This window comes from Amblyraja radiata, chromosome 5, assembly GCF_010909765.2.
Source record: "Amblyraja radiata isolate CabotCenter1 chromosome 5, sAmbRad1.1.pri, whole genome shotgun sequence".
Classification (NCBI taxonomy): domain Eukaryota; kingdom Metazoa; phylum Chordata; class Chondrichthyes; order Rajiformes; family Rajidae; genus Amblyraja; species Amblyraja radiata.
This window is the reverse complement of record NC_045960.1, coordinates 110,522,259-110,542,436: the sequence shown is the minus strand read 5'-3', so window position 1 is coordinate 110,542,436 and position 20,178 is coordinate 110,522,259. Positions and strand designations below refer to the sequence as shown.

The following is a 20,178-nucleotide window of genomic DNA, read 5'->3' as shown; positions in this document are numbered from 1 at the left end:
AAGTAAAAACAATTATGAGGCATATATAGGATAGACAGTAAAGAACCTTTTTTTCCAGGATGGGAAAATCAAATACTAAAAGGAATTGATTTAAGGTGCGAGGGACAAAGTTTAAAGAATCTTTACAGGGTGTTGAGGGTGGTAAGTACCTGGACGTCTGTGAGTGTTGGTTGAGACATGTACGATAATGGCATTTAAGAGACTTTTGGATAGGCAGATGGATATGTTGGGAAAGGATGGAAATGGGTTATGAGCAAGTAAATAAGAGTTGGCCTTGACATCATGTTCAGCCACACATTGTGGGTCGAAGGGCCTGTTCCTGTGCTGCACTGCTCCTTGTTTCTAATAATGTTCGCATTATTAAACATAGAGTGCTCTGTACTGGAGTTGAAATTGTTCTCTGTATTTTGGAATACCTTATTGCAGAACATAGTCAGATGTGATTTCATGTAGTTTTTCTGAACAAATGCTCGTCAAATCCAGTGGTCCATTGGTATACAATACCAGTGACAGTATTTGCGCTATATTCTGAATGAACATATGCAGTTATAAACATGGGACTGACTGCAGGAGCAGGACTTAAATATGGTGTTACGGTCAATCAGTATTCTTTGAAGGGCCCAGCAGTGAACAAATGGATATACTTCCAAAGCTAACCATCTTCCTTTAGCAATGTTACAAAATTTTGAGATTTTAAAAATCAAGTCTGCAATCTATCCCATCTGATAAAGCATAAAAATAAGTTTAATTTGACACCTAATTCACTTTCATATCTTCAGTATTAAAAAAGTTATGGCCATTTTCATACTGAAATTAGCATCTTGGTCCCTATTGCTTTTCCATTGACTTAACTCAAAAGCTGTGATCGAGGACAGTCAAAAGCCCATAACTTTCTTAAAAATTAAGAAGAAATGAAAATTTTGAAGCATTCTGAAACAAATATGAAACAATCTTACTTGGATGACCTGAAATGAAAGCATATAATTAGTTAGTTACCTAATTGTAGCTAATTACAAAATTCAATTACTAGATCTAAACATCTATCCATTTCTTAAGAAAAGGTTAACATTTTTAAATAGCTTAAGTGTCCAAATAACATTAACACAAGAATTCACAATATAACATGATTTTTAAATCTCATTGTCATGAATTTATAGGCCAAATAGAAGGAATTTAATGTTTAATTCCCGTAAATTAATGGGCATTTAAATCACCTTGCAAGTGGGTTTTTGTGGAACACGCTCGATTGGAACGTTGCGGTTGCAATGAATTGGAACCCCATATAAGCAGGAAAAACACTGCCGGTTCGTATGGGACCAAAATCAAATTTTCGCCAATTAAATTTGGATTAAAGTCATCCTAAGAAGCAAATTTATATGTAAAATATACGACTTACCTTATGTTTTGTCCCCTACGTGGGATCTGTCCCGTTGTAGGCGTTGAGGGCGTTAGAAGTAGCTTTTTATTTTACTCCAGGGATTAAATTGTCCCGTGATTAAAAAAAAAACTTCCGAGAACGGAAGTCGGAACGATTTTTCTGCAGCAGCTGAACAGCCTGAGAAAGTTCGACTCCCACAGGCAGGAGAAAACGGCATTTTAATCCTGCCCGCACCCTCCCCCCCCTCCCCCCCCCTCCCTCCCCCCCCCCCAAAGGCGCCAAAGTCGCGCACATGGCCAGTGGCAGAACTGCAGCGCTGCTGAAGGTAAGTATTGTAATATCGCTACTTCCTTCAGACAACCACCAGTTATTGATTGACCCCACCATTCCATTATAACTACTCCGTCTTCCAGTGATTGACCACTCCCTCCTGCGGACTCTCTGGACCCTTGGACCTCTCGAGCCTTCCAATTTCACCTTCTCAGGACAAGTATATTATGTTTATTATTTTTCAGACTTCCCGAGACGTACTGGGATCTGAAGCTGCCAAATAAGCTTCCACCAATGAAGGAACCGATACCTCTCTCTTCGCTTCCAATGCTTGGATATATGGAACAAGTAAGGACATTCAAAACCTTATCAGAACAATGAGGCAGATGTTAAGTATGCCATAACATTTATCTCCACCTCATCGTTTTGTGAAGATGATGGATTTGTTCACAGGAGGTATTTCAAGATCAGGGAATTGGGAGCCATGGGGAACAGTATATCATATTCCACTTGTTTGGCTTACAACCCATACTTATGAACATTGAATTATTTAATTTTAGACACCACTAACACCACCTTTCCCTCCACCCATATTCCTTCCGCTAGCTTCACAATTCATAACCCAGAGAATCATAGTTATAGTTATACAGCGTGGAAACAGGCCCTTCGGCCCAACTTGCCCACACCGACCAACATGTCCCATCTACACTTGTCCCATCTGCCCACGTTTGGCCCATATCCCTCCAAACCTGTCCTATCCTTGTACCTATTTCATTGCTTTTTAAACATTGCAATAGTCCCTGCCTCAACTACCTCTTCAACTTCAATCATTTTGCCTCACACCTGTTTTAATCTCTGGCCTTTGTCCAACCATCTGCCTATCAACCCTCCACACCCTTTGCCTGTGTTCACCCATTCCCAGCCATGCTTTGTCCTGTAGATGCCATGCTTTGGACTAGTGCAGCTGGGACATGTTGGTCGATGTGGGCAAGTTGGGCCGAAGGGCCTGTTTCCACGCTGTGTGACTCTATTTCTCTATTATCGTATGATTCTATGGGTTCTATCCTCCCAAAGTATGAAGACACTTTCATGACTATCCATCCATCTGCCAATCAAATCCCACTCACCTGTATCCTCCAATTACTTGTCAGGTCTTATCAAACTCCCACCATTCTCCCAGCTTCCCCTCTCCCACAATTAGCCTGAAGGGTCCTAATCCAAAACGTCACCAATCCATGTTCTCCAGAGATGCTGGCTGACCCACTGAGTCACCCCAGCATTCTGTGTACTTTTTCCCCCCACATGTCAGATGTGGACTTACACAATAACAAGTGTACCCTCCCAAGCTCCTGCCTAATAACATTACCTTGCTCCAATTTGAACGAGGCAGCATGAGGTATAAATGGAGCCAATGGAAGGGAGGTTGGTTTGTGTGATGGTCTGGGCTGCGTCCACAATTCGCTGCAATTTCTTGCGGTCTTGGATGGAGCTGTTCCCAAACAGAGCTGTGATGCATCTGGATAAAATGCTTTCTGTGGCGCATCTGTAGAAGTTGGTGAGAGTTGTAGGGGACATGCCGAACTTCCTAAGCCTTCTAAGGAAGCAGACGTGTTGGTGTGGTTTCTTGGTGGTTGCTTCAATATGGGTGGTCCAGCAGATGTTGTTGGTGATATTGACTCCTAGGAATATGAAGTTTTCAACCATCTCTATTTTGTCAATGCAAACTGGGGTATGTGTACAGGGCCTGTCCCACTTGGCTGTCATTTGCGCCTCATTTACGCGTCATATGTAAAATAGGTCGACACGTCGTGATGCGCGACACCGCGCGCAAATCACGCGTTAGCACAGCCGTCTGGTGCGTGTGACGTCATTAGAATACCCTGCGGCGCGCGGCGACGCATGGTTACGGACGTCGACGCACAGTGTCGTAACCATGCGACACCACGCAATACACGTGAGATGTCGGGACGCCAGCGTGCGACGCCAATGCGTCAGCATGCGTACGCGAGACGTCATGCAGGTGACGTGCGAGGATTTCATTACACTACAAAATCCTGGAGAGCTGCGTGCCACCGCATGCGATTCCACGCCTCACCATGCACAATGTGTACGTCACCCACGGGCACACCACGCGCCACGACGCGTCGACCTATTTTACATATGACGCATAAATGAGGCGCAAATGACAGCCAAGTGGGACAGGCCCTTACCGCTTCACTTCCTGAAGTCGATCACTATCTCCTTTGGCTTGCTGACATTGAGAGAAAGGTTGTTGTCTCGACACCAGGACACGGGGTTCTCAATCTCCTTCCTGTACTCCGTCTCATCATTATTTTGATATCCGTCCCACAATGGTGGTGTCGTCTGCGAATTTGAAAATTGAATTAGATTTGTACATGACTGCACAGTCGTGGTGTACAAGGAGTAACAAAGGGGGCTGAGATTATTGTGGAGGCTGATTTGTACACTATCCTCACTGATTAGGGTCAGTTGGTCAGAAAGTCAAAGATCCAGTTGCAGAAATGAGTGCTGACACTAAGCGAGATTGCAGATAAGCTTGCATGGTATCATGGTATTAAAGGCAGAGCTGTGGTCTATGAAAAGGGGATCTGACGTGGGTGTCTCTCTTATCCAGGTGTTCTGGGGATGAGTGTAGGGTTGACAGATTCTTGATTAGTACGGGTGTCAGGGGTTATGAGGAGAAGGCAGGAGAATGGGGTTGAGAGGGAAAGATAGATCAGCCATAATTGAATGGCAGAGTAGACTTGATGGGCCGAATGGCCTAATTCTGTTCCTAGAACTTATGAGCAGAGGAATCAAGGCAGGAAGCACATCTAGAGAGCACATTTAGGAACTCTCAACAATTGGATCGTTGATCATTAGAGTTAACACAGCAATGACTATTCACCCGTATTTTACTAAAATAAGACTGATTGGCGCATGATGACTGCTTCACAATACATAATGCAGGTCCCAACCGATTTTCCGGCACCCTTGGTTCCAGAGCCTTTCTGGATTATCCAATTTACCTGAACCAACAGAGGTCACGGCCACCGAGAGGAGTCCAACGGTACCAGAACGGTTTGCCTAGGCCGTTGAGGGGCCCGCAAAGTCAGCCTCATAGGCGGCTGTGGGAACGGATCTGGCAGCTCCGGCCAGACTGGCGTTCCAGAGCCCCAGCCACAGGGGGCAAATTCGACCCGCCGATCCGCTACAGAAGTCCCGATAAGATTTAGATCGGCCGCCTCACCCGGCCTAGACACCACATTTTTGGGGGGGACTTCCCGGGAAGATTTCAAATGCGCTCTCGTAATTTTTCCGGGTTATAGGGGGTACTGGACCACCAGTTGCCAGAAAATCGGTGGTTGACCTGTAGTGCAGAGTGATGTTCTACCTAGAGCGTTTCAGCGTACTACATCCAGATCCAGATCTGTACCTATATTACTAAATCTCTGTTCTTGACCGCTTTTGGCCGTCTGGGCTGCGATTTCCAAGAGAACGCCACCACCTACGGCCGTCATTTTTTGGCCACCTCGCTCAGAGCCCCCCTCCGCCGCATGTGTTCCGAGGATTTTCCCCGTCAATGAAAAATGACAGAGATATTAATGTTTTTACAAAATTCACCATTCTCTCTGCTGCCCCTGCTGGAGGGAGGGGGAGGGACTATAAAACCAGGAAGTGGTGTGCCTCAATTAGTCTCTGCAAGATGGAGCTCTGTCAATTAGTCTCTGTCACTCTGAGCTCTGAATGACACTGAACAAATGTCTACATCACTGTGAGTACCCTTAATGTGGTTTGAAAATGAATACATGGTTAGTTTGAAGTAAAAAAGCATGCCTGCAAATGGTTGTTTGGGTTTGGGTTGAAGTAAAAAGGCACTCTCTCTCTCTCTCTCTCTCTCTCTCTCTCTCACCTCCTCTCTCTCCCCACTTCTCTCTCTCTCTCCCTATCCCTCTCTCTTTCTCTCTCTCTCCCCCCTGTCTCTCTCCCTTTCTCTCTCACTCTCCCCTCTCTCTCCCCCCCCCTCCTCTCCCCCCCTCTCCTCTCGCCCCTCTCCTCTCTCCCCCCCTCTCCTCTCTCCCCCCTCCTCTCTCCCCCCTCCTCTCTCCCTCCTCCTCTCTCCCCCCTCCTCTCCCCCTCCCCCTCCTCTCTCCCCCCTCTCTCCCCCCCCTCTCTCCCCCCTCTCTCCCCCTCCTCTCCTCTCCCCCTCTCCTCTCCCCTCTCCTCTCCCCTCTCCTCCCCCCCCCTCTCCCCCCTCTCCTCTCCCCCCCTCTCCTCTCCCCCCTCTCCTCTCCTCTCCCCCTCTCCTCTCCTCTCCCCCCTCTCCTCTCTCCCCCCTCTCCTCTCTCCCCCCTCCTCTCTCCCCCTCCTCTCTCCCCTCTCCCCCCCCCCTCTCCCCCCCACTCTCCTCCCCCTCTCCTCTTCCCCCCTCTCCTCTCCTCTCCCCCCCTCTCCTCTCCCCCTCCTCTCCTCTCCCCCTCCTCTCATCTCCCCCCTCTCCTCTCCCCCCTCTCCTCTCCCCCCTCTCCTCTCCCCCTCTCCTCTCCCCCCTCTCCTCTCCCCCCTCCTCTCCCCCTCCTCTCCCCCCTCTCTCCCCCCTCTCCTCTCTCCCCCTCTCCGCTCTCCCCCCTCTCCTCTCCCCCCCTCCTCTCCCCCCTCTCCCCCCTCTCCTCTCTCCCCCTCTCCTCTCTCACCCTTTCCTCTCCCCCCTCTCCTCTCCCCCCTCTCTCTCTCCCCTCCCCCCCCCTCTCTCTCTCTCTCCCCTCCCTCCCCCTCCCTGCTCCCCACCTCTCCCCCTCCCCTCACCTCACCCCCCTCTCAGCACACCCTCTCTCTCCCCCTCCCCCCCTCTCTCCCCCTCCCCCTCTCTCCTCCCCCTCTCCCCCTCTCTCTCTCTCCCCTCCTCCCCTCCATCCCCTCCCCCACCCTCCCTCCCCTAAACCCCCTCCCCTCCACACCCCCTCCCCTTCCCTCCCCCCTCCCTGCTCCCCACCTCTCCCCCTCACCCCCCTCTCAGCACCCCCTCTCTCTCCCCCTCACTCTCACCCTCTCTCTCTCCTCCCCTCCTCCCCCACCTTTACCCCCTCACCCACCCTCCCTCTTCTCCTTATCTCCACCCCCCTATCCCTCTTTCCCCTCTCTCTGTGTCTCTGCCTCTCTCTCTCTGTCTCTGCCCCTTCTCTCTCTGCCCTCACTCTCTACCCCCGCCCCCCCCCCCCTCTCTAGATGTGACTGCAAGTTGGGGGCTATGCGTCAGTAGATAGGGTGGTTATGGGGTAAAAGGAGCAAATTAATAATATTAATATAATATCAAGGGGGGTAATTAGCGTGAGTGCGGGGGGGGGGGGATAGTTAGTGTGTGTGACGCTGCATGCCGCCTCCCCCCCCCCCCCCCCACAACCGCATGTTGGGGGAACAGACCCAACGGGTCTGCACTTGGTCTAGTATTTACTATTATATTGTATGGTAGAATCATTTCTATAGTTTCTTAAGCCATAATTTTAACATTTATCATTTTAACATTATCTCATTGAGCCGGACCGCATGATTGATCTGTACAGGCAGATATCTGTTTATTTTTGATGTAAAACTGTTGTTTTGTAGGGAGCAGCACTATCTATAATTAAAGCATTGACAGCTGTGGGACGTCTGAAGCCAAAATATCCTTTCTTAAGTATGACGAGGTCTGCAATTCTCTATATTTCATATCATCTTAAAGGTAATGGATATCATTAAATATATTATTATTAGAATCTCTGCATAGTTCAAGAGAATATATTGTTGTCAAGCCTCTTTTATTCCATTTATTTATTTATTTTTAAAACCTTTTTTTGGTTGTTTTGAATTTCTAAATTATTTTATTCCAATGCACAAACTATCTTAGCGTCCAGCAGCTTTTTGATACATCATGAAGGGTGTTGACATGGATAGAAAATTGGTTGGCAGACAGGAAGCAAAGAGTAGGAGTGAACGGGTCCTTTTCAGAATGGCAGGCAGTGGCGAGTGGAGTGCCGCAAGGCTCTGTGTTGGGGCCACAACTGTTTACCATATATATTAATGATTTGGAAGAGGGAATTAGGAGCAACACTAGCAAGTTTGCGGATGACACAATGCTGGGTGGCAGTGTGAGCTGTGAAGGGGATGTTAGGAGGTTGCAGGGTGACCTGGACAGATTGCGTGAGTGGGCAGATGCGTGGCAGATGCAGTATAATATAGATAAATGTGAGGTTATCCATTTTGGCGGCAAAAACAAGGGGCAGATTATTATCTCAATGGGGTTAGGTTAGGTAAGGGGGAGGTGCAGCGAGACCTGGGTGTCCTTGTACACCGGTCACTGAAAGTTGGCTTACAGGTACAGCAGGCAGTGAAGAAAGCTAATGGAATGTTGGCCTTCATAACAAGAGGATTTCAGTATAGGAGTAGAGAGGTTCTTCTGCAGTTGTATAGGGCTCTGGTGAGACCACATCTGGAGTATTGTGTACAGTTTTGCTCTCTTAATTTGAGGAAGGACATCCTTGTGATTGAGGCAGTGTAGCGTAGGTTCACGAGATTGACCCCAATTTACACAACTGCTGTAAATATGACTATTGCCAAAGTATTTACTCTTAGTCAGTGATGTTTGGTGAGGTGGCATGAACAAGTCCAAAATAAGTGGAGCAATAGGCCGTGAGAGGAATAGATCGGGTGGATGTACAGAGTCTCTTGCCCGGAGTGGGGGAATCGAGAACCAGAGGGAAAGATTAAGGGGGAAAGATTTTATATGAACCCGAGGGGTATCTTTTTCATGCAAAAGGGTAGTGGGTATGTGGAACGAGCTGCTGGAGGAGGTAGTTGAGACAGGGATTGTCACCATTTTTAAGAAACATTTAGACAGATACATGGATAGGACAGATTTAGAGGGATATGGACCAAACGCAGGCAGGTAGGACTAGCGTAGATGGGACATGTTGGTCGGTGTGAGCGCGTTGGGCCAAAGGGCCTGTTTCCATACTGCATCACTCTATGATACTGATGTGTGATTATTGGTTGTATATCAGGCTTGTAATGGTCAACTAACAACTAGAAAACTGCGCATGTACTACAGGGAGGTTTTAAAATTGGTAGAACATAAGAAAATGGTTTCATCAGGCAGTCCATAAAGATTATATTTATTTAAAATCCTTTCTTTCGACCAAACTTCATTTCAAATAGGAATAGCCTTACACATGTTTTTGGTCTGTCCAGAAATTTAATTTCATAATGTTTCTTTCAGATATTAGAGGTTGTGTAGGAAGGAACTGCACATGCTAGTGAATACTAAAGATAGACACAAAGTGCTGGAACCCTTCTTCAGACTGAAAGTAGATAGGGAGAGGACAACCCCCACCCCCCGGACCCCTATCCCCCCCCCCCCAGCCCCCCCCCCCCCCCCCCCCCCCCCCAGCCCCCCCCCACCACCCCCCACTCTTCATTCAGTCTGCAGAAAGGTTCCAATCCGAAACGTCACCCATCCTTTTCCTCCACAGATCCACTTTGTGTCTATCGTTTGGGATTGTTTGTTTTTCTGGAGTGATATTCTTGTTCTTTTAAATAACTCTGGGAATTTGACTGGGCACTGATGAGACAGTCCCACACTGGGAACTACAGGCTCACTGTATTCATCTGTCATTATTGTTGCAGCCATTGTTTGGCATTGCAACAAATCTTACCCATGGTTCGTATAAGCCAGAACTGGTCCATTTCCCCAGCTATACTAGATCCAGATATTCTACACATCGGAATTATATTCTGTAATATATTAGCATTATTTAGCCTGCATTCAAAAGTACTCCGTGTTATAGTTCAAAAATCAGCCTTCAGGTAGATCAACCACGATTTTCTGCCCCTATAACTTTTGAACACGAAAAACCCAAAGACTTGTGATTCTATGTTAATTAGCCTCTGTAAAATTGGCCTTAACATGTAGGGAGTGGATGCATAAATGGGATAACATACTAGTGTGAACGGGTGATCGAAGGTCGGCGTGGACTCGGTGGGACGGAGGGTCTGTTTCTATGCTGTATCTCTAAACTAAACTAAAATTACTGTTTCAATCCCAATGTGCATTTGATGAAACAACTCAAGGTTGATTTTAGGAAGAGAAATGATGAAAAATATTTCTATTTCCAGCATACAATCCAAATAGCTACCACTATTTGAGAAAGAAATACAAAAAGAAGCTGGAGCAGTATGAGGAACACTGTCACCTCATCACCTACCTTGGATCAAAGATGAGCAGAAAGTACAGAGAGCCCAAAGACAGACCCATTGACTTTGATCACAAATTACAGACCTTCCTGTCGCTCAGACATGCTGATCCTACACAGGCCAGCGTTCCTTAGAAGTATCAATCGTCATCAAATCTTACACAGTTTTAGATTGAGCCATCATTAGCCAGAAAACATTTGCCAAGGATCTTATTTTACAATATCATTTATTAAATGTTACAATGTTAAATAGAGAAAGTATTTCACATTGCTGTTTTATGTTTATTTTCTCTGTGAACTTTTACCTAGCTCTGAGCTGTTTCCAGCTATCTTATCCATTGGCTTCACTACACCACAAGTATATACCCTGAGCACAGCTTCTATTGTGATTCCCACTCCCACCCCCACCCTCCGCCATTGCTGTCCTGCCTCTAATGATCCTGCTGAGATTTGTATCTCACTTTGCAGTGAGTAACATCCATGAAACTCTGCATCATTTATTTTTGTATATTTCATTTATGTACCACCTTAGCGTATAATATTGTTTGCTCCTCAATGTGCTAACTGCGTTTATTTACAAAGATTTTCACATTTTATCGCTTTAATATGTTTATAAATGGAAAGATGCACTTGCAATTAAAACGTTATGTATTTTTGAAATGTGATACATGGAGGCTTTTGGTAAAGCTTTGATGGCTTTATGTGCTTGTGCCAATAAAACCAAATTTAACGCATGTGTTTCTACAGAGAAAATAAAGAAAGTCATGTGGTCAATTAAATGTGGATATGTTTGCATCATTATACGTACTCAGAGCACTGATGAGCCAGAAAAGAGTCAAGTTGAGTCTAATAGCTTTTAACTGCCTTGACTACTGAGTCAACCTCAAGAGGTCTAAATATGGCAGCTGTTATCAGGCAACTGAACCATGCTACTAACAACTAGAGAGCAGTCGTGAGATAATAGACAATAGGTGCAGGAGTAGGCCATACGGCCCTTCGAGCCAACACCGCCATTCAATGTGATCATGGCTGATCATCCCCAATCTGTACCCCGTTCCTGCCTTCTCCCCATATCCCCTGACTCCGCTATCTTTAAGAGCCCTATCTAGCTCTCTCTTGAAAGCATCCAGAGAACCGGCCTCCACCGCCCTCTGAGGCAGATAATTCCACAGACTCACCACTCTCTGTGTGAAAAAGTGTTTCCTCGTCTCCATTCTAAATGGCTGACCTCTTATTCTTAAACTGTGGCCCCTGGTTCTGGACTCCCCCAACATCGGGAACATGTTTCCTGCCTCTAGCGTGTCCAAACCCTTAACAATCTTATATGTTTCAATAGATACCCTCTCATCTTTCTAAACTCCAGAGTGTACAAGCCCAGCTGCTCCATTCTCTCAGCATATTCTCTGGAACGTCAGAGGTTGAGTGGAGACTTGATAGAAGTACATAACATTATGTGAGGCATAGATAGTATACACAATTAGAACCTTTTTCCCCACAATGGAAAAATCAAATACGGGCGGGCACAGCTTTAAGTTGAGAGGGGAAAAGTTTAAAGGAGGAAGTTTTTTTATACAGAAGGCATTGTGTGTCTGGACCGCGGGATTGGCGATGGTGGGAGGTACATTAGTGGCATTTAAGAGACTTTTGGATAAGAACGTGGATATGCAGGGAGTGGAGAGATATGGAGAGGCAGGTAAGAGGTGGCATCATGTTAGGCAGAGACATTGTGGGCCGATGGGCCTGTTCTTTTGCTGTACTGTTAGAACCATAGAAACATAGAAAATAGGTGCAGGAGGAGGCCATTCGGCCCTTCGAACCAGCACCGCCATTCAATGTGATCATGGCTGATCGTCCCCTATCAATAACCCGTGCCTGCCTTCTCCCCATATCCCTTGACTCCACTAGCCCCTAGAGCTCTATCTAACTCTCTCTTAAATCCATCCAGTGACTTGGCCTCCACTGCCCTCTGTGGCAGGGAATTCCATAAATTCACAACTCTCTGGGTGAAAAAGTTTTTTCTCACCTCAGTCGTAAATGGCCTCCCCTTTATTCTAAGATTGTGGCCCCTGGTTCTGGACTCGCCCAACATTGGGAACATTTTTCCTGCATCTAGCTTGTCCAGTCCTTTTATAATTTTATATGTTTCTATAAGATCTCCCATCACCCTTCTAAAATACAGTGAATACAAGCCTAGCCTTTTCAATCTTTCCTCATATGACAGTCCCCCCATCCCAGGGATCAATCTCGTGAACCTACATTGCACTGCCTCAATCACAAGGATATCCTTCCTCAAATTAGGAGACCAAAACTGTACACAATACTCCAGATGTGGTCTCACCAGAGCCCCATACAACTGCAGAAGAACCTCTTTACACCTATACTGAAATCCTCTTGTTATGAAGGCCAACATTCCATTAGCTTTCTTCACTGCCTATGTTCTATGTTCTATAATCATTGCCTGACTCATTGCCTAATGTGCAACGATGCTTTGTGGAAATATGAGACGGAGAAGAAGGCACATCCATCCTGTCATGTGTATGCTGGATAAAACATAGCTCGACAGGCCAATTCCACAACCCCAACTCTTCGTCTGCTATGGCGTATCCAGGATCTCCTTAAATATGATAATAGGTTTTTAATGTAACACACTTTCAGGCAATAACACACCTCTCTCCTTTGGTTTAAACATTTTGTTAGTTCATTTCTTATACATCTGGGTAGCACGGTGCCACAGCGGTAGAGTTGCTGCTTTTCAGTGCCAGAGACCCGGGTTCAATCCTAACTATGGGTGCTGTCTGTACGGAGTTTGCACATTCTCCCTGTGACCGCATTGGTTTTCTCCAGGTGCTCTGGTTTCCTCCCACATTCTAAAGACATGTGGGTTTGTAGGTTAATTGGCCTCTGTAAATTGTCCATGGTGTGTAGGATAGAACTAGTGTATGGGTGATTGTTGGTCGGCCAGGACTTAGTGGGCCGAAGGGCCTGTTTGTGTCTCTAAACTAAACTAAACTAACCTGAAACTAGTTTGTTGCTTACTGACCACTGTAAGGAAAAGGATTATTCTTGTTTCCCCTGATCAAGCTCAATAGACAATAGGTGCAGGAGCAGGCCACTCGGCCCTTCGAGCCAGCACTGGCATTCAATGTGATCATGGCTGATCATCCCCAATCAGTACCCCGTTCCTGCCTTCTCCCCATATCCCCTGACTCCGCTATCTTTAAGAGCCCTATTTAGCTCTCTCTTGAAAGTATCCAGAGAACCTGCCTCCACCGCCCTCTGAGGCAGAGAATTCCACAGACTCACCACTCTCTGTGTGAAAAAGTGTTTTTCCTCGTCTCCATTCAAAATGGCTTACTCCTTATTCTTAAACTGTGGCCACTGGTTCTGGACTCCCCCAACATCGGGAACATTCGTGGATATAAATTAAATCATTCCTCAGCCTCCTCGTTTCCCTGAAAACGGCAGCTGTGGATGTGCAAAGCAATGTTCCCCATTTCTCTACACTGCTCTGTCAGCCCCAGCAGATGAGATGGCAGGAACATCAAACCACATTGCTTGATGTAAATTATGAGGAAACTAATTTATGAAGGATATGATTAGTGAGGCAGAGTTAAAAGGATTCAATGAAAGGGAAATTATAATTGGCAAATTTAATAAGAATTTTTTTGGCAATACAACTGGTATGGACGATAAGAGAAAATCACCAGATTTTCAAAAGACATTTGATGAGCTGCTTGCCACACAAACGTTTGTCAGAAAACGTTGGGGTCCATTGGACTAGGGGATAGAACTTTCAGGAGAGAGAGAGTGAGGAGATAAAGGGGAGGAGGTACTGTGCTTTCAGTCAGAGATTGTGTTACTGCATTATTGAGGGAGGATATCTTAGAAGGCTCCTCAAACAAGTCCAACTGAATTGAGATCAGAACCAACACTTAGCTGTAGTGTGTTAAAGTCATCAGGTCATGCAGCACGGACATGGGCGGAAATCTCGGGGGGGAACAGGGGACACACGTCCCCTCCATGTTTTGAGAGGTGGGGTACAATACCTCCTCCCCCCCCCCATGTTCTGTAATCCGGATTTTGAAATTCGATGAAAAAATCTATTAAAAATCTCCGCTTTCCGCAAGACTGTGGGGGTGGGACTGATGATTGAGGGCGCCGATTGGACGAGAGAGATGTCAATCAACAGGCATTGGGGGGGGGGGAACATGATGATTCAGCGCGATGATTGGAGGAGGGAGGTGTCGGTCAGAGGTGGAAGTAGGGGGTGGGACTGAGGATAGAGCGCGGTGATTGGAGGAGGGAGACATTCTGGTGGAGCAAAGATCATAGAGCGGAGCATGAATCGGCCCGTTCGCGGGGCCTTTCATCGCCCGGCCTGGCTTAAAATCGTTCCCGGGATCTTCCATCACCCCGTGGTCAAACTGCTGCATCAAGGTGATCGAGGCTCCCGATGTTGAAGCCCCCGCCGGGCGATGGAAGATCCCGCAGCCGATTTTAAGCCGCGCCAGGCGATGAAAGGCCCCGCGAACGGGCCGATTGAAGCCCCACGATTCGGGGCGGACGAAGCTGCTGTTGCTGGAGTTCGGAATCGGTCACCAACCAGGTCAGTTCCCGATGTTACCGTCCACAGGGCCCCACGGCCGAAACCTCGCGTGTGTGTGCATGCGCGTGCGGCCACCAAGAAATTGTGTCCCCCCCCCCATGTTTTCCCAAGATACAGTCAAGATACAAGACGAGATGCCCAACTTGACACTGCTGACCAAGATGCCCCATCTATGCTGATCCCATCTGCCCATGTTTGGCCCACAACCCTCTAAACCTTTCCTATCCATGTATTTGTCTGAAGACGGTTCTCGACCAGAAATATCACCTATTCCTTTTCTTCAGAGATGCTGTCAGACAAGTTGAGTTACTCCAGCTTTTTGTGTCTATCATGTACCTATCCAAATGTTTTTTAAATGTTGTTATAGTACCTGCCTCAACTACCTCCTCTGGCACTTTGTTCCATACACCCAACACCCTCTGTGTGAAAAGGATGTCCCTCAGGTTGCTATTAAATCTTTCTCCTCTCACCTTAAACCTGTGACTTCTCGTTCTTGATTCCCCTACCCTGGGTAAAATACTCTGTGCATTCACCCTTTCTATTCCACTCATGATCTTATGAGACCACTATGAGATCACCCTTCATCCTCCTGTGCTCCATGGAATAACGTCATAGACTGCTCAACCTCTCCCTATGGATCAGGCCCTCACATCCTCCCAATAGCCAACAGGGGAATAGATGTGCAGGCATATATCAGAAAGATGCAATAAAAATAGGATCATCATATTAGGAGGGGAGAGATGAATTTCAATTTCCCAACTATTACCTGGTGTTAAAGGCTCAGAGGAGGGTGGCATTTTTGAAGTGTGTCTAGGAGACCTTTTGGGTGTTGTTTAGACATTATTTTTTTTTTTTTAATTAAATATTTTTATTAGAAGCATGTATACAAATAATAGTAAACGACAATTTAATTACAGATTTCTTCAGTTTATTTTTACGAATTTTTTTAAAGAATAAAGATAAAGAGAGAAAAGGATGAGAGAAACACAGAGAGAAAAAAAGGAGACGCTAAAGAAGCTACCAATAACAAGATTGTGGAGATAGATCTAGGAAATGTTGAGTATAACTATCCATCCAATCCCAAACTCAGGTTTCAATCCTGATTCTGTGTTTAACCAATTCACTTTTTCAAGAATTGAATAAATGGAGACCGTATTCTAACAAATAATTCTGGTTTGTCAATTAAGACAAGTCTTATTGTTTCCAAGTGCAAGTTCTCAATCATTTCCGTAATCCACATTTTAATTTGTTTTTTTCCAAAATGTTAGTATTAATTTTTTCGCAGTTATTAGACTGTAATTAAAACATTGTCTCTGGGTTATCGTAAAGTTTGTGCTATGTTCTGATAATCCTAATATTATTAATTTTGGATCTGGGTCCAGTTGGATATTGATAACCAGAAATAATTTTAAAATGTAGAGCTACAGTGCAAAAACAGGCCCTTCAACCACAGAGTCCGCACTTACCAGCGATCACCCTGTACACTAGTGTTATCCTGCATACTATTTTATAATTTTACCAAAGCCAAATAACCTACAAACCTGTACGTCTTTGGAGTATGGGGGGAAACCCACACAGTCACAGGGAGAACGTACAAACTCCACACAGACAGCACCCTTGGTCATTATGGAACCCGGGTCTCTACCGCTGCGCCACCATGCCGCAGGTGTGACCAGGCTAAGGCTGAGGGGAGAAAACCTAAGCAGCTACAGTTGACTCAAAGAACTGCAGGTGCTGGTTTGCACATATAAAGACACAAAGTGCTGGAGTAACTCTGTGAGTCAGTCATCATCTCTGGAGAACATGGACAGGCGACATGTTGGGTTGGGACCATTCTTCAGAAGGCTCTGAGCAGGGCTCCAAACCTGAATCCTCACCTATCCTTGTTTAGTTTACAGATATACCTTCAGCCCAGCGAGTCCACGTTGCCCATCAATCACCCATTCACACCAGATCTATTTAATTCTGCTTTTGTATCCAATCCCTACACACTAGGGAAAATTTACAGAAGCCAATTAACCTACAAACCTGTGTAAGAAACAACTACAGATGCTGGTTTAAATCGAAGATAGACAGAAAATGCTGGAGTAACTCAGCCGGTGAGGCAGAATAGTGAAAGGATTGTACCGAGTTTGTATGTGGAGAGGATGTTTCCACTAGTGGGAGAGTCTAAGACTAGAAGTCATAGCCTCAGAATTAAAGAATGTTCTTTTTGGAAGGAGATGAGGAGGAATTTCTTAAGTCAGAGAGTGGTGAATCTGTGGAATTATTTGCCACAGAAGGCTGTGGAGGTCATGTCAGTGGATATTTTTAAGACAGAGATAGGTAGATCCTTGATTAGTACGGGTGTCAGAGGTTATGGGAAGAAGGCAGGAGAATGGGGTTAGGAGGGAGAGATAGATCAGCCATGATTGAATGACAGAGTTGACTTGATGGGCTGAATGGCCTAATTCTGCTCCTGTCACATATGATCTTATGAAGTATTCGGAGGGTGGTAAACCTGTGGAATTCTTTGCCACAGACAGCTATGGAGGCCAAGTCAATGGGCATTTTTGAAGAAGGGCCTCGACCCGAAACGTCGCCCATTCCTTCTCTCCAGCGATGCTGCCTGTCCCGCTGAGTTACTCCAGCATTTTCTGTCAACCTACAAACCTGTATGTCTTTGGGATGTGGGAGGAAACTGGAGCAACCGGAGGAAACAGGAAGAACATGGAAACTCCGTACAGACAGCACCCGAGGTCAGGATCAAACCCGGATCTCAGACGCTGTGAGGCAGTGGCTCCACCAGCTACGCCACTGTGCTATACATGTTCCTCTGAGATGATGCCTGAGGATGTAACTAATGATGTGCCTGGTAACCAATGGCTGAAACAGGACACGGGGGCAGAAAGAAGAAAAAAATGTAGAAATATGAGGGGGGATCTCATGGAAACTTACTGAACAGTGAAAGGCCTGGATAGAGTGGAGAGGATGTTTCCACTAGTGGTAGAGTCTACGAACAGAGGGCACAACCTCAGAATAAAAGGACGTACCTTTAGAAAGGAGATGAGGAGGAATTTCTGCAAGGCTTGGTGCTGGGGCCGCTGCCCTTCACGTTGTATATTAATGATTTGGACGAGGGGATTGAAGGCTTTGTGGCCAGGTTTGCGGATGACACAAAAATAGGTGGAGGGCAGGCAGTGTAGAGAAAGCAGGGACTCTGCAGAAGGACTTGGACCGGATGGGAGAGTGGGCAGAGAAGTTGCAGATGGAATATAGTTTGAGGAAGGACATTCTTGCTATTGAGGGAGTGCAGCGTAGGTTTACAAGGTTAATTCCCGGGATGGTGGGACTGTCATATGCTGAGAGAATGGAGCAGCTGGGCTTGTACACTCTGGAGTTTAGAAGGATGAGAGGATATCTAATTGAAACATATAAGATTGATAACATGTTCCCGATGTTGGGGGAGTCCAGAACCAGGGGCCACAGTTTAAGAATAAGGATTAAGCCATTTAGAACGGAGACGTTTTCTCACAGAGAGTGGTGAGTCTGTGGAATTCTCTGCCTCAGAGGGTGGTGGAGGCCGGTTCTCTGGATGCTTTCAAGAGAGAGCTAGATAGGACTCTTAAAGATAGCGGAGTCAGGGGATATGGGGAGAAGACAGGAACGGGGTACTGATTGGGGATGATCAGCCATGATCACATTGAATGGCGGTGCTGGCTCGAAGGGCTGAAGGGCCGAATGGCTATTCCTGCACCTATTGTCTATTGTCGTTTGTCTATAGTATAGCAAAGTGTGGAGTCATGCATTTTGGTAGTCGGAACAAAGGTGTGGTCTATATCGAAGGGCCAAATGGCCTACTCCTGCACCTATTTTCTATTTCCAGAAATCAGAGGTGCAAAGGGACTTGGGAGTGCTGGTGCCAGATTAAAAAGTTAATCTGCAAGTCGGATCGGTAGTGAGGAAAGCAAACTCAATGCTGGCATTTATTTCGAGAGGGCTGGTATACCAAACAGGGATGTAATGCTGAGGCTCTATAAGGCGCTGGTCAGGCCGCATTTGGAATATTGTGAGCAGTTTTGGGCCCCATATCTGAGGAAGGATGTGCCAGCTCTAGAGATGGTCCAGAGGAGGTTTAGAAGAATGATGATCCCAGGAATGAGTAGGTTAACATATGATGAGCGTTTGACGACACTGGGCCTATAGTCGCTGGAGTTTAAATGAACGAGGGTGGACCTCCTTGAAACATGCAGAATTGTGAAAGGATTGTACAGAGTTTGTATGTGGAGAGGATGTTTCCACTAGTGGGAGAGTCTAAGACTAGAAGTCATAGCCTCAGAATTAAAGAATGTTCTTTTTGGAAGGAGACGAGGAGGAATATCTTAAGTCAGGGAGTGGTGAATCTGTGGAATTATTTGCCACAGAAGGCTATGTCAGTGGATATTTTTAAGACAGAGATAGATAGATCCTTGATTAGTACGGGTGTCAGAGGTTATGGGAAGAAGGCAGGAGAATGGGGTTAGGAGGGAGAGATAGATCAGCCATTATTGAATGACGGAGTTGACTTGATGGGCTGAATGACCTAATTCTGCTCCTGTCACATATGATCTTATGAAGTATTCGGAGGGTGGTAAATCTGTGGAATTCTTTGCCACAGACAGCTATGGAGGCCAAGCCAATGGGCATTTTTGAAGAAGGGTCTCGACCTGAAACGTCACCCATCCTTTTTCTCCAGAGATGCTGCCTGTCCCGCTGAGTTACTCCAGCATTTTGTGTCCATCTTCAGCATCTTTGTTTGACAGCTCTTGATTAGTAAGAACGTCTAAGGTTCTGGGGAGAAGGCAGGAGAATGGGGTTGAGAGGGAAAGATAGAGTAGCTATGATTGAATGGTGGAGTAGACTCGATGGGCTAAATGACCTAATTTTGCTCCTATGACATATCGACATGATATGTGAGATATGTGACCATACCAAAATAAACATGAACAATATAAGGATAGGGTTTTGCTCCATGGATCATAGCGACAGATGGTAGGACCTTGACTGAAGGGAATGTGGGCTGGTTCATGACCAGGGAGCTGGAACCAGGCCAGCAACAGACCTGTATCAGATAGCAGCGGGAGGCACTGAGGAGAATCAACTCCAGAGAACGCTGCGCGAGGATAGACAAGGACAAAGCAATTGCCCGAGAAGGATTACAATAGGTTCTGAACTCACAGCCTGGGGAATTAGTAATAGTCTGATAACTTTTGACGGTATGGTGGCGCAGCGGTAGAGTTGCTGCCTCACAGCGCCAGAGACCTGGGTTCGATCCTGACCATGGGTGCTTATCTGTATGGAATTTGTACGTTCTCCCTGTGACCACGTGGGTTTTCTCCAAGTGCTCCGGTTTCCTCCCACACTCCAAAGGCGTGCAGATCTGAATGTGAGATAAAACTAGAATCGCTGGTCGGAGGCAGACTCGGTGGGCCAAAGGGCCTGTTTCTACGCTGTATCTCTGAAAGCAAAAGGCTTATGTAATACAAAGGTACACAAAAATGCTGGAGAAACACAGCGGGTGCAGCAGCATCTATGGAGCGAAGGAAATAGGCAATGTTTCGGGCCGAAACCCTTCTTCAGACTGATGGGGGGTGGGGGGGAGAAGGAAGGAGAAAGGGAGGAGGAGGAGCCCGAGGGCGGGGGGGTGGGAGGAGACAGCTCGAGGGTTTAGGAAGGGGAGG

General features: G+C 46.3%; 1 protein-coding gene across 1 annotated transcript in view; it reads left to right on the top strand.

Moving 5' to 3' along the window:
* ak9 (adenylate kinase 9) overlaps positions 1-10,652 on the top strand; it is a 151,560-nt gene extending 140,908 nt beyond the window's left edge. The window contains exons 36-38 of the mRNA XM_033021970.1: positions 1,894-1,996; positions 7,253-7,367; positions 9,797-10,652. Of these exons, the coding sequence (XP_032877861.1) occupies positions 1,894-1,996; positions 7,253-7,367; positions 9,797-10,008 (430 nt within the window). The 3' untranslated portion in view covers positions 10,009-10,652. The remainder of the gene's footprint in view (positions 1-1,893; positions 1,997-7,252; positions 7,368-9,796) is intronic.
* Positions 10,653-20,178: the final 9,526 nt, after the last annotated feature.